General features: G+C 39.4%; 1 protein-coding gene across 4 annotated transcripts in view; it reads right to left on the reverse strand.

The window, feature by feature from the left end:
* The window catches only part of DYM (dymeclin), a 226709-nt gene that overhangs the window by 57512 nt on the left and 145608 nt on the right, over nt 1–23589 (reverse strand). For all 4 annotated transcript variants that reach the window (XM_074812049.1, XM_074812048.1, XM_074812051.1 and 1 more), the window contains one exon: nt 9641–9743. In XM_074812049.1, coding sequence (XP_074668150.1) covers nt 9641–9743 — 103 coding nt within the window. The remainder of the gene's footprint in view (nt 1–9640; nt 9744–23589) is intronic.

Consider the following 23589-nt stretch of genomic DNA (forward strand, 5'->3'; position numbering starts at 1 on the left):
ATCAGCAAAGAAGGATGCTTCAAAAGATCAGTACTGTTACTTTTTTCATCCAAGCACTTAAAAATTTGTCACTGTCTGAGTTCGCAAATGTTGGCTTACAAGGCAGTAATAAACAGTATTTACAGAGAGGGTTGTGAAGTCTATCTCTTAATAGATCACATATTCTGTCTGTAGCTTACATTGTAGTACACCTCGGGCCCTTCTAAAACCCCTGTATTGCATCAGGCTGACAGATCTCTCAAATGCAGCACAAGTAGATGCACAGTAGAAAAATCAGCGTACAAAATTCTACTGCTTAATCTGGGGAGACGTGAAGGGACCTTGAGATAGTGCTCAGCCATTTCTAAAACAAGCTCTCACGTGTTCGTTAGCTTAATCATCTCTTTAAAGGACGCTCGTTTAAGTGGTCTTAACAAAAACATGTCTTTTGAGTACAAAAATGCAAACAAATGCCATCATTCATACCCTGTACTGCAAAATAACAATGCCCTAAACCTATATAACTATTAAAGGAGGAAAATAAGTAAAAAATTATGATGTTCATGTTTGGCTTTCTTCAAATGTACGTAATGACCAAAATAACTGTTTTTTAAGAAGACTTTAGTAGGTATTTGTATTACTAATGTCAGAAGTACTTCCCACTTCTTCAAATTTGTTCTCATGTCTCATAAATCTGAAGAATGAAAAGATTTTCAATTAGATGATCATAAGATGCTGCAACACTACATTTTCCTTTTCTTGAAAAAGGTAGCAATTTTCATCCTTATTTTCTCAAATATTAAGAACTTCTAAGAAAAATAAGGCTTAATGCAATCTGTGTAACACAAATACCAGACACCCATAAAACTTCTGTGGAACTCCTGAACAATGAAAGAAGGTCTTTTTGAAGAGTATCTCGATACTCTTCAATGTATTTGTCCAAAACACCTTCAATCACACTATTAAAAGACACAATAATGCAAAGGCCAACTGCAAATAACTATTAGTCCTTCATACTAATACACGGAAGTTTAAATAGACTGAACTTCACCAACACCTGTATCATAGGGTTTTAGGATTGTTCGTTCTTTCTGTTTAAGGATAATTTATGCACCATTTTCTCAGGAAAGTTTCCAATACATTTCAAGTAAAGAAATGATTAAGAATTCATACAGAAATGCAGAAATTGGCTATCACTTAATACAAAAGCTTGCTTTAGATTTGGGCTAGGCTGGTTATTTCAGTCTGTTCTGAAAATACTATTTTTTTTATGATATAAAAATAGGGGGATTAGGTAGGAGTAATATTCTTTAGACTAAAATATAATTCATCTGAAGGAGGGTATGACTAATATTTAGAAAAGGTATTTATAGGCCTCTGGCTCAATACTGGAGTGGAGACAGGAATACCCGAGAATAACCTGATACTGCAAATGTAACTTCTGTTCATAAGCCATCAACTCAGAGTAATCAAAAAAAAAATTAATTTAGTGCAAAACAAGGTGATTCTCCTCTTAAATGCAACTTCAAATGCTAGAATCCACATACCATATAAAAACATTAAAATATTACATTGACTTACTCTGTATTACCTTCAGTGAATAACATCCTAAAAAAATTTTCTTGTATAATCATATTTTAAGTTTATTACAGTAGACAACAAAAGGATCTAAAAATTCACACACAAAAATGAAGCTTTTTAGAGTACTGCATGGCTAATGCAATCAAAAAAATCTTACCAAGTTACTCAGTGACATATAAAAATGGAAATAAATATAGACAAAAAGAATACTAAAGAGATCTAGGCAGTGATTTTGGTGAAAAGTAGGTGGCTTCTGAGTTTTGAAGAAACACTGTGACAAAATAACCTTCCGCACCTCCCCCACCCCCCGCTCCGCCCCAGTATTTGACAAATATGGACATCTCTCAATTAGAAGTCTTGATTTAATTTGGTAAAAATTTCCCATTCTGACAACAGCGCATTCAGTTCTACTGCTAAAACTGAGTAATACGCATTTTGTACGTTCACAGCAGTTACCACTAAGCAGTATTTTTACAGACTACCAGCCAAACAACGTTAATTGCATCACAGTAACTCTATTAGGGCTGACCAGTTTATTTGGAAGTGGGTTTAATTTCATTTCTGCATCATTACTAAAGTCATCAGATGATCACAGGGAAGACTTCCTATTTCTTCACGGTAGCACGCACTTATAGGGAAACACTTATGTCTGGTGGCAGAGTTCTGCATTAAACCAGTTCTTTAGATAATTAAGAAAATCAGATAGACCTGCAGCATATCTAATGTAACATTAGATATGTAAGCACAGAACATACTAAAGTACCCCAAAACATCACAACATTTATTTACAGTTCAAATATTGTTCAAATTGATAGTAAATTAAATACTTGTTTTCTACATGCTAGATAGGCTGAAATCATTAACTTATTTGCAAGGCATCCTTCGTAAAAATATGCCTCCAACACAAGATCCCATAACATTAACTGAAATACCAAATTATTACATGAAAAAAACTATGGTTTGTGCCATGAAAGGGACAGAAAAGGATTTGTATGCAGGACAATGTAATGGTAGACAAATATAATGGATAAAAGATTTTAGTCTACAGCTAATATTACATATTTCTAGAACATTAATTTTGTTTTAGTTATTTAGCAAGGCCATGACTAAACTGCATATACTGAAAATAAGGCTGACTTCAAAAATTTGAATTTATGGTACTACATCTTTCATCCACTGTAATGTAACTGAATCCAGAAATTTTATAGATTTTAGATTTGTTTCATTATGTTTAAGAGACAGCTAATAGTTCATAGACCTTATTTTACCTACTCTTTAGCAAATCCAAATTTCTAAGATAAATATGGAGCCCTTACGTATAAAAGACAATTTCTTCCTAGGGAGTAAATGAAATAGGGGAACTTTTTTAACATCAACCCATGTATAGGATGGATATTAGGTTGGTTCTCTTTTGGAGAAACTAAAAATGAAGGACTATTTATGAAGTACTTGCAGCTTTGAATATAATCAACTTCAATAACAAGATACAAGTTACAAAAAACCTTCTTTTTGTTGAAACCACTTTTGTAATACTGCTTTTTAATAACCCTCATAATGGCCGAATTAGAAGGACCCCAACTGAAGTTGTTCATCCCACATAAAACAAACATTGCTTTTTCTTCTTAGCTTTGTTTTACAAGCTACATTATTTCCAGATGACGCTTGAGGGGCCTAGTAGTTTCAAGAACTAGATGCTTAAATAGACAGCTGTTTTCTATTTACCATATAAATCAAGGATAAATCAAAGAAGAATCTAAATATTGGACTTCATTTAGCCCATTATGGAGCGCAAACTGAGAAGGAAAAAAGAAATATAGAAATCTCATCACCAAAATGCAAAGTTTAATTCTTGTTATTAAGAGAAAAACCTCCTTGACATTCACAGAATTCCAAGGCTCTGTGTAACACCAGCTCCACACAGCAGGTAGATTTAACTGGATTGGTAAGGAGCCAGGAAAAGAGTCAGCTCTGGTCAGGAACTCTCCCAGTACCACCAGGCTTTGCTACTGAGGACTTCATATGTATCTATATGTACACACACACAGAGCCCACTGCATTCATGTTCTTTACATTTTTCCCTTTGGATTGCCAACATGCATTTATTTCTGTACCTTAACTAACACAGAAACAGTAGATTTCGGATAGGGGGTTAAAGGACAGCTCTTCATGTATTCACAAGAGTACATCTGTAAACATGAGAAGTCTAACACTACAGCACATTGTTTCTATCACTGATGATATTCCTCCACCATCAAAGTGCTGGTTAAGTTACAGTCCTATATATGAAATTCTTGAAGATTTCAGCACTAAGTGGGATTATTTTTAGAATTGTTCCTAACACGTTTAAGCTTCATCTGGATAGAACAATGCATTTTTTATAGCCAAAATTTAGATGGGTAAAAAAAAAAAAGTTAATTTGAAGTGAGTTTTAGAATTTTTCCTATGTGGCGAGTAATCATCTTACCTACACTATTTTCTGTTAATATTATTCCATTAAAGCAACTGAAGGCTGTTGGGAACCTACCCTGGATGTTGAATGATTCTCAAAAAGTGCTCCAAGGAGTTTTCATTTAACTACTAAGCTTTCACGCCCACCACCAGTAAACAAGAATTTGGGTTCCCACTGACACAAAATCCCTTGTCCCTGTGTTGCATTAGATGATGTTGAAATAAATTTAGAAACCAAATCAAAAACTATGTATCCAAATACAGACTCAAGTGATGATGCATGCCAAACTATTTGAATCTAAAAACTATTCCTACATTTGACTTTTATTTTCCTCAATTTTTGCATTAAGCAAATTTTTTTTTATTACATCAGTGAGAGAATTCTGAACCTCTGACATAAGTTTGCCAAAATTAAAAATTTTCTCTCTCCTTCTCCATCCCCTCCCTCCCTAGAAATAGCTAATGAGAATCCCTCGTTACCAGCTGCAGTATAACAAGTGTTGAAGTGCTTGAAAATCACAGCCAATGCTAAGAAATGCTTAAAAAGTAACTGTTTGCATAGATGGTAGCTCCAACAACAGGTCTGATGTGCAATTTTCAAGGGAAGTTAGCATGCCTCCTGTTATGCTGTTAAGTACCTATGATTTAAACAAATTACATTAAGCTGTAATAAAATTACAACAAAAAGAAAATCATTGATATGTTTACTTAAGTAATTTGTCTTGATTTGAACTGAAAGAAGCAAAATTCTCAATTACTGTATTACCAGTTTTCTTGTTTGTTAAAAATTTTGGAAAATGCGCTTTCATTGAATGCAAGAAAGCAATAAAAAAAACCTATGTGGATTTCTCCCATTTATTTAAGCCTGGATCTCTAGCAGACAAGGACCACCGAACCAAAGTGTGGTATTGCAAAACAGGTCATTGCTACTATGAAAATAATGCTTAATAATAAAGCTTATTAAAGAACTAGTAAATGAAGTAGCATGAGAATTGGTCTAACCAAGGATTCTGTCTCTGAGATGATGGTTTGATGACAGAGGGGGTTCTCTCTTCCCTGCTGGCTTCTCCATCCTGCTCCTGAACCCCATCACATTGACTACAGTTTATCAGGAAACTGGCCCAGCCTTAATAAACAAAACAACTCACTCTGTTCTTTTTCGAAGCCCAGAAAGCCTCAACAATGTAAAAGCCAACTGGGTCAGTTCCTTATTCGAGTTCACAGCAAGACACCTGCAGCGTTGTTGGCACATCAGAGACCTGACGGCAGTCTGCAGCAGGTACTCACAAAAAGAGCACAAGAAACTTAGTAAAGAGGAATCCCAGTATAGTCTTACTTAGTACCACCAATAATCAGCAGCTTAGAGACTGTATATTAGGTCAAAACCATAGGTTTTTACAGTCATGAAAACAAAGTACAGTAGAAATACTGTATTTTCTGAGTGCTTTAGCACTCAGAAATTCAGAGATGCTCATCTTACCTACGCTCCCTTTGCTCTCCTGTGTGCATGCGTTACGGCACATGCATACTGTGTCACAGCACCTTGCCATCATACGATGTTGACAGCTCAATTCTAGAACAACTAATGCTGGCTTTTTTCTTCCATAACCTTCCCGGCCCTAAGAAGGAGCACAGTATTTACCATAATTTCTTTTTCAAAGTCTACTACTCACAAATGAGCAGAAAGGCATGTAAAGGAAGACAAGACCATAAGCAACACCTAGAATACTTTTATGTACAATTTAGCCCTTGTGATCCAGGTACCATGAATATTCACTTTTGGATTACACAGCACCAAAGAAACAAAAATATTTATAAATTAAATGAATTAAATAAATTTAAAAAGAATTAAAATAATGAGAAACACATTTTTAAACCACGTTTGACTCATCTGAATGAAACCTATGAAGGGAATAGCCTACTAAGTAATCCTGCTCTCTAGACATAAACCCGGGCAGAGCAGGCAATCTCGGTGCTATCCCTTTCTTTAGCTCCATGCTGGGACACAGTGCTGGAACGGGCTTGAGGACTTCAACACTTAAGTTATTTCAGTTCCTAGATTCTTTGCTATTCTTACAGACAACATAAACATGGGCTTCCAGAAGCACAGTATGTTGAAGTAACGATATCTGGCCTCAACTTTTATTTAGTCAACTCACTATGCCTCAGACTGAGCTGGAACATGAGCAATTTGGAGGCAAAAAAGATAAAAGCCATGCATGGAAGCATACATTCTTCTTTCAAAATACAGGCAATGAACTTCAGTGATTTTACCTTCCCCTACAGCAGTCTTTCCAACTGCTGTCCTTCTCCCCTCCTCCCTACATCATACCAACAATAAAAGGGAAGAAATCCAGTGAAGTCTCTAAGTCTATGGGCTGCACTCCAAAGTGCGTCCCCAGCACTGCTTCATAAACTGCATTTCTCAGCTGTCTCCATCTGTGAGGGGATAACTACATACAGTGAGCACCTTGGGTCTTTCCTTAGCTGCAGTATATAGTTCGCATTCAGGAAGTTAAAAGTAAGTCCAAAATCTATAAAATAGTTTAAGTCCCAAATTCATACACACGCTGAAATATATACATATATATACACCCCCACATATACGTAAATATATGCCTCTGTGTGTGCACACATATATATTTATTTGTATGTGCTCTTTTACAAACGTATGTGTGTATCATGCTGTTTTCTTTCCTCTGAACAGTGAGGGTGGTAATTTGTTTGTCTAGGGAAGAAAATACAAGGGTCTTTTTTCATAAATCACAGTATAGTTTGGGTTTGAAGGGACCTTTAAAGGTCATCCAGTCCAACACCTCTGCCATGGGCAGGGACACCTTCCACTAAATGTCAAATATCCTCCTTCTGACACCAGCCCACATACAACTGCAGGCCCTGCATCAGGGATATAACTTAGTGTTAAAAATGTCAGCCCTATTCTCTAGGCATCTGAAGATGCTTGACAGTTATTTAACCAAGACCCCACAATGTCTCCAAGGTTAGTTTCAAAATACACAGCCTTTAGTGGCAATTCCAGCTCATGGAGTCCCTGTGCCTATAAACCCAGACCCAAGCACTCACCTCAACCCCTCTGGTCTGTGATACTGCACGTTAAGCAGAACTATCTCAAGATATGGTATGATATATGGTATGAGGCGTTCCTCAGGGGTCGGGGTTGGGACCGGCACTGTTGAACATCTTTGTTGGGGCCATGGACAGTGGGATCGAGGCACCCTCAGCAAGTTCCCGCTGACACTGAGCTGTGTGGTGCGGTGACACGCTGAGGGAAGGGATACATCCCGAGGGACCTGGACAGGCTGGAGAGGGGGCACGTGCAAACCTCATGGAGTTCAACAAGGCCAAGGGCAAGGTCCTGCCCATGGGTCGGGGCGATCCCCAGCACAAATCCAGGCTGGGCGAGGAGTGGCTGGAGAGCAGCCCCAAGGAGAAGGACTTGGGGGGGCTGGGGGGTGGAAAACTGCCTGTGAGCCAGCAACGTGCACTCTCAGCCCAGAAAGCCACCCGTGTGCTGGGCTGCACCCAGAGCAGTGTGGGCAGCAGGGCGAGGGGGGGGATCCTCCCCGTCTGCTCCGCTCTGGAGACCCCCCTGCAGTGCTGGGTCCAGCTCTGGGGGCACCAACAGCAGAAGGACACGGACCTGCTCCAGCTGGGCCAGAGGAGGCCACAAAGATGCTCGGGGGGCTGGAGCACCCCCCTGTGAGGACAGGCTGAGAGAGTTGGGGGGTTCAGCTGGAGAAGAGAAGGCTCCGGGGAGACCTTAGAGCGGCCTCCCAGGACTGAAAGGGGCTACAGGAAAGGGGGGAGGGACTCTTGATCAGGGGGTAGAGATAGGATGAGGGGTGACGGTTTTAAACTGACAGAGGGGAGATTTAGATGAGATGTAAGGAAGAAATTCTTCCCTGTGAGGGTGGGGAGGCCCTGGCACAGGTTGCCCAGAGAAGCTGTGGCTGCCCCCTCCCTGGAAGGGTTCAAGGCCAGGTTGGACGGGGCTTTGGGCAATGTGGGCTAGTGGAAGGGGTCCCTGCCCATGACAGGGGGTTGGAACTAGGTGATCTTTAGGGTTCCTTCCAACACAAACCATTCCAGGACATGGTATGATAGGGTAGGACGTATCTCAGGTATGAAAAGCCATCACCTCCACCAAAGCAGCCTCCTTTTGCCTTGGAAGCCAACTGAAGCACCACAGCTCTTCAGGACAGCTCCAGCTCTGCAACTGCTTAAGATGGAACTTGGCATGACACAGGGGTTAATCGCCTCTGAGAAAAACGGCCCCAAGTGCATTATCAATCACAGCACTCCAGTGCTCAATACTGCAGTCCTCACAGCCATGGAAGCTCCTAAACCATAAGTCTCTATTCCTTGAGAAGCTAACCCATGGGAAAGGGCCACCAAATCCTCTCCAAGGTGTCTGAAGTCTCAGAGACTTTCACCTGTTCATGCCCATGCAGATGAAATGAGCTTTACCCAGCTTGTCTATCACCTTACCAGGCAAACAGAAGCAGGATCTCCTGCTCTTTAACCACAAACTACCTTGAGCAGGTCCTGGCTGAAACGTTTCATGTTCCAAAAATTAAAGGTCAGATAGCAAGTTCTGGGAGAGAAGCTGGAAGCCCTAAACCCACAGGTGTCGTAAAGAGCTTCATATGAATTAGGGCACAGTAACACAGCAGGAATACACAGGAAGAAACCTGCAAGTGCTTCATCTGCTCCATAAACTTGTGTGTCTCTGAATAACAAAGTGCCTCTAGTATGGTACACATCAGCAGTAATAACTAAAAAAGGCAAGAAACCTCGTTAGTTGAATTCATTTTAAGTCATCAAACTGTTATATCAAATTATCTTTTTAGGTATTTTTATTGCTAGAGTAACATGGTATGTAAAGTCTCAGGCAGGCATGTCCTGGAACATATATTAACACTGAAAATAAAACAGCTGTTACATTTTCATCCTCAAAAATCCAGAGCAACTAATAAATCAACAACTTCTTTTCTTTACACAGTATTGAGGTGAGAGTTCGAATGAGTACAAACCAAAGATAATTCAGGAGTACAAAGATATTACTCAAGTCCTTGGAAGATGTCTCCTTCTTGTACTGAAACCAGAGATTTTCCAACAAGCTGTGCAATTACATTACAAAATTGTTGCCTATTTGTGGGTATTGGCTCAGTAAACTGAAGAGTACTGTATGTATCCATGCGTTCAGAACATACCAATTTGCTCCATGGCTGCAATACTCCCCCAAAGGCTCACTGGGAATTGTTTTCAATCATTTTTAGGCATTTTAACATACTGTGGATGCCAAAGCCCCACTCTTAAGAATAATGCTTTTAACTGTATGATTTAAATATCCCAAAATACAAATGGCTTGAAAATTGCAAGTTGACAGGGTACAGTAAGTCTCTTAGCTATGAACAGTTGAGGTTTTGCTTTGCCATTTGTAAGTGTAATTTTTTTTTAAAAGACGTTTCAGACATGACATCATTCATACAGGTTCCTGTATTTGGTCTTGGTGGTTGCTTAGCTGTCACACATTTTGATAAATCTTTGCAGATTTAGGGATGTAACACTTCTATTCTGAAGTACCTACTAAAACTTTAAGTTCAATACTCACATAATCAGGAAGTGGAGAGTCATTTGAACCGAGGGAACCTCTTAAGGACTGCGTGGCTTGTTCCAGCACTTTGTTGTGTTTTTTAGACAACAAAGAAAATAAACTGGAGGAAAAAAGGAAAAAAAAAATTGAAACAACTTCATGAAAATGTCCTGATATCGTTAGACTATCCAGTCAAAAGAGATGTTTTATTACATACACAAACTTGAATAAAGAGATTTTTAGAAGGCAATGCCCAATAGTTATAGAATTTATTTAACATATACAACATATATAGAATGTATTTAACATCTGAGTTAGGCAACAACAGAATTTGAATTAGAAATATTCTATAAAATAAATGATGTGAAAGAACATCATATGTTCATGGTTAAACTCTTAAAAGTCAAATTGTAACAGAAGGAATGGTATACATGCAATTTTAGTTCATAGCCAGTATGTGTTTGCTAAAATGCATTTTTTAAGAGCAGCACCTCACGCAATATATTGCAATATATCCTTGTGTATTATTCATTTCAATAACCTAATTGCTTAGTACAGGAAGAATCCAAGTATATGACAAAAGCTATAAGTGCTTGTAGGATGAGTTTTTGCATTTTACTAGTACATGTTCTTTTCATATTTATTTTAGCTTAAGTCAAGGAATAAAGCACTATTTTTGCTTTATAAATAATCTGTGAAATCAGAGTTCCATATACACAGAGAGAAATAAAATTTTATTTTTGTGCATTTTGGAAAAAAGCATGGCAGTGACACTCATAGAGGCTGGCATAATCTGATATATAAGGAGAATGTAACTTGACTGCAGTCACGGAAGGATAAGAAATAAGCAGAAGCAGTGGACAAAGGCCACCAGCTAGTGCTCAGCAGCTTCAAGGAGTCAGATACTTCTGTACAGCTGCTGAATACCCCAAACATGGTTTTCAGTTCACAGATAACCCACTTTCCCCTCTCCCCATATTGGTATAAGTCATATGTTTTAAGGATTTCTGTATTTTAAAACATACTTCTGGCTTCTTTTTTGAGCACTGCAGGACTCCTATCAGGCTTTCCTAGGGTGACAAGGCTGTCATGACAAATAAGCATCAACAAAATTCACTAATGCCTGAGAATGTTGCTCTTGGAGTTGGTTACACTTGGGACAAGAAGCAGTGACATACTCCTTGTTCACCAGATTCAGTTACAAAATATTAAAGCCTGCTTAGTAATTAAAAAAAATAAGCAGCAAAATACTACCTCAGTGCTATACTCTAGACAGGCTCTATTTCTTGGAGATGAAGGATAGCTTCAGTGCTCAGAAGCATGTGCTTGGAAAGCCTTTCTGCCTCAAGAAGTGATGCTCAGCGTTTGAAGAGGCCCTCTTTATTTTTTTATTTGAAATGTATCATTGATATTGTATCTTTCACAGATGGTAGAGTAGATTCCTTGAAGTACCAGTCCTTGTCCCCTCATTGCTAGTCAAAAGCCTCAGGCAAAGGCTTTTCCAACAATTCTCACTGCGACAAGGAATTAGTTATATTTCTCAAGCCTAAATCTTACTTCTTGAGAGTCAACTCAATAAATTCCACCATCTCCCCACACTTCTTCAGTCAGCTATTTCTTAGAACAGACTAACAGCTTCCATTTAAGGACAACCTTCGCCACACTTAAGATATCCAATTAACCCATTTGAGAGCCCTTGGGTAGGTCGTACCAACCCCAAGGTTCAGCCAGAGGCTGCCGGCATGAGGAACAGGCTCGAGACGGCACGGCCGAAACCAGGGTCAGCACCACGGCCGCCCGACTCCCAGTCGCACTGGGACACTATCACTGGGGCGGTGATAATCACAACTGGACCAATACGGCAAGAACATCAGATGAGATTACGAGACCTCCGTGGTGGTTACAAGGGTTGAGAACATTTGGTGTTTTCAGGGTAACATAATATATGACATGTGTAAGAGATGACTTGTAACTCCCCAAAACAAGGACTGAGAGAAGCAGCCTGAGGGAAGCATAAACAATGGCGAGAGACGAGACTCTCTATGGTCTCTTTATCTATGATGAAGATAAGGGAGGGGGGAACAGAGGCCCTCCGAGCCTTCCTGAGGAATGTCTCCAACACTCGCAAGCACCCTAAGACGAAACTATAGTCACAGGGTGGATAGTGAGGAGTCTGGACAACGCAGGCTTTGCGCTCAAGGAGCTGACAAGGCTGCCTGGATAGCAGAGGACAGGCTGGGGGAGGGAGCCCTCTGGAGACAGGACGGTTCTGCTCTGGGGTATCTTGTAAAGTTTCAGGGCCATCTGTCCGGTGAAAGACCTTTGCTTCATTATCCACAAAATGCGTATTAAAGTTGACAACCCTAATGCCTAATGAAGATTAACAATATCATGGCAGTTACGACATCCCATGAAGCACCTTACCCCTCCTCAGATACATGACACATTAATATTAGGTTGACCTGGGGAGAGACCCAAGGAAAGTGTGTGTAAATTGAGGGGGGGCAAGGGTAAGAGTGAGTGAAGAAGACGGACGCATCCTTGATCCCTTGTTGAAGGGACCAATGCAGGAACCTGGACCAGCAATCTCTACTATCCCTCCCTCTCTCTATCTCTCTACTTTTCTTTTTCCCCCCTTTCCTTGTTATCGTTAAGTAACACAAGGCATATCATATTGCTTGCCATAATTTGTTATACACTTAGTCAATTATCATGTATCCAATTAACACACTGTTAACTAATTAATAAATGTTTATGTCTGGACTTTGAGACTTCTCTCACTGTTGTTCACTCCATTGGAGATTTACAAATCTAAGTCACCTGTCTCCCTCTTCTGAGCAGGATGGGACAGCATGAAAACTGGAGTCTTAAGTTTTTCCTCCGTGCTATCCAACAGAGCCTCAACACCACATGTCATTCCTGGGACCAAATGCCAACCTCCCACTCATTCACAGCTATTAGTCAAAATGACTAGAACATTCCCTGTTAAAAAGAAGCAACACAGAAATAAGATACACTAGTAGGGTTTTCCATCTTTTTCCCCTCCATAATCAGTCTGTATTCACAGAATGAAATTTTTGTTCAAATCAAAATTTGGATTTGCAAACTGGTCCTTTGGCTTGAAACAGTAGTGCTACTTTTTGATACACTGGTATTTCTGAAGGCTCAAATTTCAGAGATACTGTCATCAGCACCATCTAGTGCTGTGGAGACAGAATAATCGGTTAAAACCAACCCAGCGATGCTTATGGGGGGTGTGCAACAAGAACAGGTTAAATCTGGTGTCTGTCTGTGTCAGAAGATACAGATAATTTCACTAAGAGGAAGAATTTGGAATGAAAACAATTTCCAACTAGCAGATTCTTCTCCAAAATACATAAAGAATTTTGGCTATGAAGGAAATTTAAATATAAACAAAGAAGTGGGATCAGGATTTTGAGAAGTGCATTTATTCAATACATGTGAAGAAGAAAATGCACATACATTGGTATTCCACATGGAATTGGAATAGCAAAGAACAAATGGCTTTTCTCTGACAGAAATGTAGAGAACTGGGAAAAAGAAGGAGAAAGGAAAACAACTGAAGACTGTTTCTTTATATCCTATTTTTGCTTCCTCAAATATTTTCCTTTTTTTGTGTGTGTAATGTAACTAATCTAAAGTGCTTGTTTATGGCATAAGCCCTTGGTGGCTGATTTCTATTATTGCCAAAGGAGCAGTGAGGGGTAAGCTCTATTACACGTTGTCTTTGGCATCAGGGCTTCCCCTTGCAAAGTTTTGTTTTCCTGCCACATCTCATCACCTTCTCACCTGTGCTGAGACATTTCTTTGTGGGACCGCTGCCCAGAACACCAATATTCAGGTTAAAAAAAACTCAACACAATTTTCTTCATAAATTGTTTATCCTTCTCAAAGAAGCACCCCTTAGAGGAGCATGAGGGCAGGGACACGTAGGCAGGAATTTTTTATACGGAGAATAAAAACATATCATAGAACTGCACCCAGAGCAAACTCAAAGAGCTCCACAGAATCACTACAATTAAACAGAGAAAATTAAGGCCAAATACTGTGATTAATTTTTGAATTTGGAGGTCCAAAGGAAGTAGTATTGCCTCCCCAAATGGTGCAAAACTTAACCACCAAGTAATTCACTTATTATGCCTCTAATTCTACCTCTGAAAACCACCTTGATAAATATCATCTTCAAGTATCAAAACAGGTTTAGCTACAATCCTCAAAAGACCCCTGTGTGAAATTTAGCTCACAAAAATCTTTTATCATCAACAACCGTTGCCTTCTAAAGGAGATGCTTGTTTTTTGCTTTAGTGTCTGTAAGGTTTTGGGCTTTATTTTGATTTTTAAGGTATGAATAATGCAAGGCAACGATGTTTTACAAGGTTGTTCCCCTCTGCACAACAAGGTACAAGAGACACAAGTGCCAATTCATGCAGAGGTGGAAATTAAGACTGTAACCCAAATTTCTCTCAGGTGACTTAGTCACGCTTCTATTTTTGCCCAACTAATAATCAAGTTGAGATCAAATTGTAAAAATATATATACTATGTGGTCACAGAGGGCAGCCTGCACAGTCTGACAAGAATATGGATTTTTGTACCAGAATACCTTTCCTCTTTCTTCCGTTCTTCTCCACCAACTGTCAGACACGCTATGGAGCTCAACAGTCCTTTGATCTCACCCGTTATGGACATTTTATAATAGTAACAAATTATGTTCAGAAAAATGACAATGTCTTAGTATCTTAACTCATCTCTCCATCACAGAAGTACTTATGGACCAATGTTTAACGAGCAACATAATAGCTTAGAATAATAGCAAGATGAAAAAACAGCTGGCATCTGTTACAGATCATCAAATCACACCATGGATGGGCTCAACCAACGAGAAAGACTCAAGGCTGAACAACAATCTCAAGGTCTTGTGTTTCTGATTTTTAGGAACTGAGAAAGCATTGGTTTTCTTAACTCCTCCTACACAGATGAAGTTTTTAATTTAACACAAGTCTGAACTTTAATCAATAAAAAAATGATTACAGGCTGAACAGTAATGGTTGCCTAAATGCAAGTGATTTGACTATGTGTTATTTGCACAGACAATAAAATCCAAACCAGCAATAAGCCAATTCCACAAAGCCTGTGGAGCCAAAAAAAAAAAAAAGCCAATAATGGGAACTCATTTCACAACTTTCTTCTTGGTCCACCAAAAATCACAAGCCAACAATCATGAAAATATAAGCTTCTGCAAGTTCTGCAGAAAGTCTGATTTACAGCAGATTGAAACACCTTATAAAGTATACTTCTCACATACAAAAACTGAATGCATAAAATGGAATTTTTATAACTAAAAAAACATAAGAAAAGATAATTAAAATTAGAAGTTGAAAGTAAATCTAAAAGTTGGAAACTGCTAAAAACTGGAGCTTTCTGAAAGCTTTGAACAACAACAAGGAAAGGTACAAGTGCATTTTATTTATAGAAAGTAAATAGAATGATCCAAGATAATGACATGTCTGATAATCCTGAGCATAATAATGGAACAGCGATCGTGAGACTCATTCGAAGGAGCATATCACCGGCAAAGAAAAACAGAACTTGCCAAGCACGCTCAACTTTTTTTCAGTGAGACTAGAAATGAAATAAAGCACAATAATAACCTTGTTGCAACAGGCTTCTACAGGCCATTTATTTGACTCTGTTCCACATGGGATTTTCTTTTATGAAGAAACTTGAATGATAAAAAGCAACAGGGCATGCATTATAAGAACTGAAGATAAGACATCTTAACAGGTTGAAAAAATCTTCAAATTTGAATCTTGAAATAAGTTTTCTTAATAGGGCCAAAAAGGAATATTTTTCTTGGCCCTTCTAAATACCAATAGCTACTTAACATCTGCTAAAGCTTCCAAAATACTTTCAATGATACAGAGATGATATATAAGATGACACATATCGTTGATATACAGCAACGATGAAGAAATAGGATAGTTAAACTTCGTGAACGGCACAGTCATTACAGGAGTGTCAAATAAAGAGAAAAGAGTATTTTTATTAATTTTTTCTTTATCTTTCAAGAAGTTGGACAGAAAATAAACCTGCTGTGATTTAACACTGGAAAACTTGAAGGCATAAATTTAGCAGCAAAGAAACCAAGCTGCTCCCTAACTGTGAAGGATCTCACCCTGGGAACAGCAACTAAAGACCACCAGACCAACAAATTGCTGCCCATAATGGAATAAAGCTGCTGAAAGAGTAACTGTCTTTGGTATTAAAAATATGGCCCCTCACTACAAGGAAGACATTGAGGTGCTACAGCGTGTCCAAAGAAGAGCAATGAAGCCAGTGCAGGGTCTGGAGCACAAGTCCTCTAAGGAGGGACTGACGGAACTGGGGGGGTTTAGTCTGGAGAAGAGGAGGCTGAGGGGAGACCTCATGGCCCTCTACAACTCCCTGAAAGGAGGGTGCAGAGAGGGGGGATGAGTCTCTTGAGCCAAGGAACAAGCGACAGGACAAGAGGAAATGGCCTCAAGTTGCACCAGGGGAGGTTTAGACTGAATATTAGGAAAAAATTCTTCATCAAAAGGCTTGTCAAGCATTGGAACAGGCTGCCCAGGGAAGTGGTGGAGTCACCATCCCTGGAGGTATTTAAAAGACATGTAGATGTGGCACTTGGGGACATGGTTTAGTGGTGGACTTGGCAGTGTGGGATTTACAGCTGGACTAGATGATCTGAAAGGTCTTTTCCAACCTAAATGATTCTATGATTTTACATCCAGCAAAGTTTTGCTCTACAGCACCTGCCACTGGCATTCTGTATGTAGTTTTCACCATGATGGTTTGAAAATGCAAAGGTTCAGGGCAGAATCAGGTTATTAATTGTTAAACCAGAAAACACACCTCTCCATGAAACTAAGAAACTCAAGAAACTAAATTTAATGGATTTGAGAAAAGATGAAAGGGTGATTTTACTAAAAGAGAAAAATATTCACATGGAGAAAGAGTTTATTTATAGAGAATCCTTCAAGCTTTCAGATGAAAATAAAAGAGTTATTGAAACAAAAATTAAAGTACCACTGCATGGGCACAGCTCTCTCTTACAGAGGTGGCTGAAACCAGGCTCGAGGTGCTAGAAATGCCTATTTACACTGTCACAGCAACAGCAGCGAGGAGAGAAAAATTGGGCAGGAAAGAAGAGAACCTTAATACCAAGCATATGAGTTGAGCTTAGACTGATGCTATGACACAAAGAAAGAGATGGAAGCCTGAAAGAAAGGGGCACTGTCAGAGAGCAGAAGACAAACCAAGCACATTAGCAGAGGAAGGTAAGACTGAGTTATATGACAGAAAAATGGAATAAGGATTGAACTTCTTCCAATCCAAATCACTAGTCAGCTTCTCAAGGAGAAAGATTTTTCAATATCTGAATATTTTAAAATATTCTATATGTGCTGAGTAGAGAATTACTTGAGGACTAAAGTGCTGCTCAACATAATTTATTCGAAACTTGGAAATTCAAACGCTGTGAATCTTTTCTCCTCATTCTCCTAGTTCAGAAGTATACTGCAAACAAACTGAACACCACAGAAACACAAATCCGGTGATGGAAAAAATACAGTTCCACAGATCAAAAAATCTGATGATGAATGTTCTCAAACAATTCAGCAATACTCCTTGCTGTTCCTTCTCTCTGCTCTCATATACATGCCAAATGTACTATTGTTCTCAATTTTAAGGAATTAAATATAAGCCCTAAACACTGAAACCATGTTATGCAAATACTCCTTAAACAACAGGATTTTACAATGCCTGCATGAACACCACAATCATATTAGAAATAAATTCCTTTATATAGCAAGCTCTAAAAATATCTTTGTTTTGAAACCTGACATCTAGAAGTTAAAACCATACCTTAATTCCTGCGTATATAAGGAACATTTCTTGGTTTTGACCTATTTTTTAATAGATAACAGCAAAAAATGCTATGGCACGAGAACTCTACACATGTAGTGGATAAGATGCCTGTCCAGACATTTCTAAGCAGAGGGACCTGAATTGCTCATCTGCTTCTATGGTCATATGAGAGGTCACATCAGAAGAAATGCACCATAGCTTTTCATACGAAATATAATAAATGCATTGTCCTATAGTCTCATATGGGGGGACTGGCTGCAAGCAAGTGCAGCAGGGACAGCTGAGCAGCCTTTCTGCAGGCAATGGAGAAGTGCTCTGTAAGCACTTAAAGAATCAGGCCCTGGGAGAAATCCATTTAACACAAATAAGTGCAGAAAAATCAGTAAGTCCCCAAATGCTCATGTCTACTGAAGAGCCCTTGAGGCATTTTGCAGTTGAATTATCCAAGCTGTAATGGCACATAAACAGAAATAACAAGTGAGAATAGCCGTGGAGAACTCCAAGGGCTATCCGGGGCAGTTTACTCCATGGAGGGACACTGCTTTTACCTGAGCCCAAGTCTAATGCCTAGGAGACATTTGGGATCCCAGGAAAGAGAAGATAGCCAATTAAGAAACCAAATTGCTAAACAGAAAATAAGAACATACTTTATATCTTTCTTGCTAATTTTGTAAAGTGAAGCGTGACTAACTTCTGCTGAATAAAGCTTTGCTATATTTACTATTAGTCCCATCTGGCTTGTGGAGATGATGTGAAACAGAGACTATGGTATGCAGTCTCCACAAAGGTCATGTATGCAAATAAAGTGGTTTGTACGGGAATCACTGATGGACTTATTCACCAAAGAGTGTTTAAAGTATCAGGGAACGAAAAGGGCTTCTGCCAGGTAGCAAAAGGTCCACATGAGGCTGGTATTGCCATGTTCTGACCTTGCTGGTTGGTGATAAGACTTTTTTTGACTGTTATCTAGTGCCTTCTCAAAAATGTAAGTTTGTGTCCCCTTGGAAACAGGCTGTGTGCCTCAGCTACCTGCTGTTTCAAGGCAAATCCTAAAGCATCACAAATTATTTTAATGCAAGCTGAGTAAACAAATTATTTCTATCCCATCTTCCTGTTAAACAGCAAACATTAAAGACTGTTTTTTTAATTCTACAGTCCTGAACTTGATCATAATAAATGAAGTATTTCAAGATACCTTTAGTTCATGACAAAAGCTTCTCATTAATTTTAAAGAGCATTCTTTTATCTGCCACTGCTTACATAGGAACAGAGATCTGTAACTGATGTACTATAAAGACATTCCAAACTCTGTCTCCTGAAGAAATTTTCTTATTAATAAGTAGAAAAACATGTCACCATCATACACTTGTGGCAAAATAACGTAAGTGAATTCAGAAGCAACTTAGAACAATTAAAGAAGGCTTTGCATTAACAAACAGGATTTCCTTTAAAATGGAATCTAAAAGGAGACCAGAAAAAACATGGAAGCAAGGAATTTGATGTGGTGAGACAAAAGTAAATATTTACAAAAGTAAGGCCAGAGTTTAATTTGCAGAGAGTGGGAAATGCATTTTTCAACTGAGGGCACAAATTGTTAGGCAGCACATGGCCACTTTCCAATGAATGTTGGGAAATTGAGGGTCCTATCGCTAGAGAAGGAAAAGGCACAGAAAGCAGTAAAATCCTTCCACTGTATCTTGGTACAGATAATTTCATTCCCCTTTTGTCTGGCATGCCAAATAACATCCTCGTAATTCCACTTAAAGGACAGAGTCAGGCAAGGATGAGGAGCACTACCTAGAAACACATCTTCTTAACCCCACGTCGTGTTAAAGTATAAACTCAATAACGAGACTGTGATCTACTACAGATGTAACCCCTGTCACACCCTGCTGTATTTTTCTCTAGCAGAGAGAGTGGCAAGTGGCAAACTAAATTCAGGAAGCCTTAAAGCTATAGGTGAAAATGTATGCAGATCAGGATAAATAGAATACATGTTTGTAAAGCTCAGACTAATTATAAGGTTTATTCCGAGCTAAGTATCTCTGAATCTACCTTAGGTGTCTCAGGGCATGAATGTAATTCCTCTCAACATTCCCTGTGTTTGTGTTGTTAATATTTTATTAGAATACTGAATGGGCAGAGTCCACAATATTTCCATTTCATCCACTTGCTCTTAATTCAATAGGATAAGTGTTTCATAGCTGCTGAGAAAAGACATTTGTCTTGAATTAGGACAAAACTCTGTGGGTGAGAATCTGAGGAAATTGCTGGAGAAAGCAGCCTGAGCAAAACTCCCACCCAAAAACCCAAAGACAGACTCTGAACAACGAAACAACAACAAGAAAATTAAAAAGACATCACTTGCCATGCAATCTAAGGTCCAAATCCTTATTCTTTGAGCAGATTTCATTTGGCATGCCTTTGCTGAAACACACTGGGTGTGTGTGTACATGTATGCTTATGAGTATTTGGGTCATTGCTACACTTATAAAAAAAATTGCTGTGCCTCTGTACTCACTCTGACAGGAAAGAATCTGGATCCACATTAGGAGTTAGCAGACTCATTCCATATGCAGAAGTTCACAGGGTATGTGGGTTGCTAACAGCCCGCTTTAGGCTAAGACTGAAGCAAAACATGAGTCTTGAACTGTGCTTCCGTCACCAAGAGTCCTCACCGATGGACTCGAACGTCATCCGCACCCCATCCTTACAGCAACCCTGCACGATGCGGGTTCAGTTTTCCAGTGCCCCAACATGGTTAAAATGAATTGTTCGTTGCTTTGTCCTTTGAACCTTGGAAACAGCATCATGGCTTTGACCTAACTTCATAAAACCAAGTTTCAGTATTGAAGAAGTGGAACAAGAAACAAGCTGCTTGGAAGACACATTATCGTGCTGTAGACAGGCAATATTAGCTTTGTCTTATGCCTTTGTTCCCTTTTCCCCATCCTTCTTCTTCAAAGCCCTGTCCAAAAGGTCTCTCTGCCATTCTTGCTCCACAGGAATGAGTTTCATTGTCCTCCTCATGCACCCACCTTCTCTCCAGTCAGGTGTCCTTTCTGATCACAGAATCGTCTAGGTTGGAAAAGACCTTGAAGATCATCCAGTCCAACCATGAACCTCACACTGACCGTTCCCAACTCCACCAGATCCCTCAGCGCTATGTTGACCTGACTCTTCAACCCCTCCAGGGATGGGGACTCCACCACCTCCCTGGGCAGCCCATTCCAACGCCCAACAACCCTTCTGCAAAGAAATGCTTCCTAATATCCAGTCGAAACCTGCCCTGGCTCAATTTGAGGCCATTACCTCTTGTTCTATCACTTGTTACTTGGTTGAAGAGACTGATCCACAGCTCTCTGCAGCCTCCTTTCAGGTAGCTGTAGAGGGCCATGAGGCCTTCCCTTCTCTAGACTAAACAACCCCCCCAGTTCCCTCAGCCGCTCCCCATCACACCTGTGCTCCAGACCCTGCACCAGCTCCGTTGCCCTTCTCTGGACACGCTCGAGTCATTCAATGGCCTTTTTGGAGTGAGGGGCCCAAAACTGAACCCACTCATCGAGGGGCAGCCTCACCAGTGCCGAGTCCAGGGGTAAGATCCCTTCCCTGTCCCTGCTGGCCACGCTATTTCTGATGCAAGCCACGATGCCATTGGCTTTCTTGGCCACCTGGGCACACTGCTGGCTCATGTTCAGCCGGCTGTCAGTCAACACCCCCAGGTCCCTCTCTGACTGGCAGCTCTCCAGCCACTCCTCCCCAAGCCTGTAGCGCTGCTGGGGGTTGTTGTGGCCCAAGTGCAGCACCCGGCATTTGGCCTTACTGAAACTCATACAGCTGGCCTTTGTCCATAGCTCCAGCCTGTCCAAATCCCTCTGCAGAGTCTCCCTACCCTCGAGCAGATCAACACTCCCACCCAACTTGGTGTCATCTGCAAACTGACTGAGGGTGCACTCGATCCCCTCGTCTAGATCATCAATAAAGATGTTAAACAGGAGTGGCCCCAAAACCGAGCCCTGGGGGACACCACTCGTGACCGGCTGCCAGCCGGATTTAACTCCGTTCACCACAACTCTTTGGACCCGGCCATCCAGCCAGTTTTTAACCCAGCAAAGTGTGTGCCCATCCAAGCCGCGAGTAGTCATGTCCTCCTCCCTCCACAATGATCCCAGCAGTGTTCCAATAATGGTCATGGAAAGCACCCATGTGTCTCTCCCTAATCACTACAGTTAGCTTAATTACCCCATTGACATAAAACCTCTCAAATTTTAAATTGTAAACGTTTTTAAGAGGAAATAAAGAAAATCAATTGGACCTATCAGGACTGTAGTAAAAGTTATTGCTAAGGACCTTACGGAAATGACCAAAAATTCAAACCACACACAGGTCTCACCACTAAGACGTGCTCCCAAACATAATCCTGGATGCAAGGACTGTCTCTTGCATAACGAACAATAAGGTCATTTCTAGACTCTAAAACCCCGTAAGGAAAGAAAATTTGAAACATTATGCATTTAGATCTGTAGATAACTTCCATAGCTGTTCATAATGGGTAGTAATTTTTTTCAAATTCAAACGATAAATACTTTGTATTTTCCTTGTGAGTATTTGTGAACCACTGAGAAACTGAGTAGCATGGGATCTTAAAAAAAAAGAATCAGTAATTAAGGAAATGAATATTTTTTGTCTTCCGGACAGGGTTTAGATGGCATGTGTTCAGTGTGCCCTGAGGCCACACAGGGAATAAAGATGATGTAAAAAACCAAAGCAGTGAATAATACTACATTCAGAACAAAAAACAATGCATAATCACTTAAACAAAGATTGTGTTTTTGCTTTTGAAACAAAGATGCTGAATTAAAACTTCACAGTCAACCTTATTATTTCCTAAACTTTGAGTTAAATTCAATGTTGATCAAGGCAATTTTATTTTTTTATGCAGTGTGCAAAACATTATATATAGACTTGAGTTTATTACAAACTCCTTCAGCAGAGTACCTCCATCCATGCTGTGTTAGTGATTTTGGCTCAAAAAATCTAGTTTTAACTGTATTTCCAAGCCTGAAAAAAAGTATAGTTTGAGCTGCACTACTAAAAAGTTAATGTCAGAGCAGTAGTTTCTTCATTCCCCTACAATTTTACCACGTAGTTATTCTGAAGGATGTTCCTTCTTGGTACACAAACTGCAATTCTCAAAGCATGTGTATTCAAACCATCAAATACAGAATTTCTAGGCAATTTTCAAATTTTACTTTTTCATTCCTTTCTGAATAAATCATATTGGACATGAAATACATTGAAAGGAATAAAGAAGAAAGCTTTCTATTAAAAGTGTATGGTACTTTATCATGAACTGAAAATTCACACAACATTTGGTATAACATAAATGTATGCACATATGTACAGATACACACAACTTCCTCCAAAGGAGATATCGGTTGGAAATATTACTTCTGTCTGCAAAGAGCAGTGACATGCAGGTAATACATACTTCGAAAAAGATTGAAATGCTTAAAAATTTTCAGAGGCATGTGAAGGTACTACCACTTGAAAAAAAGGAAAATGCAAGAAAAATGCAGGATAATGTCAAATAATGTAACATACTAAAATACTTTTCAACAGCAAGACCAAGATTAAGTTTAATCTCTAGTACTAAACCTTTCCTGTAAAAGCAAAACAACACTGTACTTTAAAAATAAATATCACAGGTAAAAATTGTCTACATCCTTCATTGTAATGTCAACATCAATCCCCTTTGTTGAATTTCTGTGGATTTATGTATCTAGATATAAACCTGCAAAATGTAGCCAGTCATAAATAAACCTCTTTCCAAAGGAAAATTCATGTCAAAATAAATAGGAAATAAAAAATAGGCCTTTTCATTCTGAAAAATATCCACGTCGTTGAAAGAAAACATTTATCAAGAACACTAATTTCTTTTTTTTTTTAAGGGATGTTAATATCCAGTCAGAATCCAACAGCAGCGGATGCTGAACAAAACAAGGGATAATGAAGCATTTCGTAGGAGTTCCAATTCACTAT

This window comes from Strix aluco, chromosome Z, assembly GCF_031877795.1.
Source record: "Strix aluco isolate bStrAlu1 chromosome Z, bStrAlu1.hap1, whole genome shotgun sequence".
Taxonomy (NCBI): domain Eukaryota; kingdom Metazoa; phylum Chordata; class Aves; order Strigiformes; family Strigidae; genus Strix; species Strix aluco.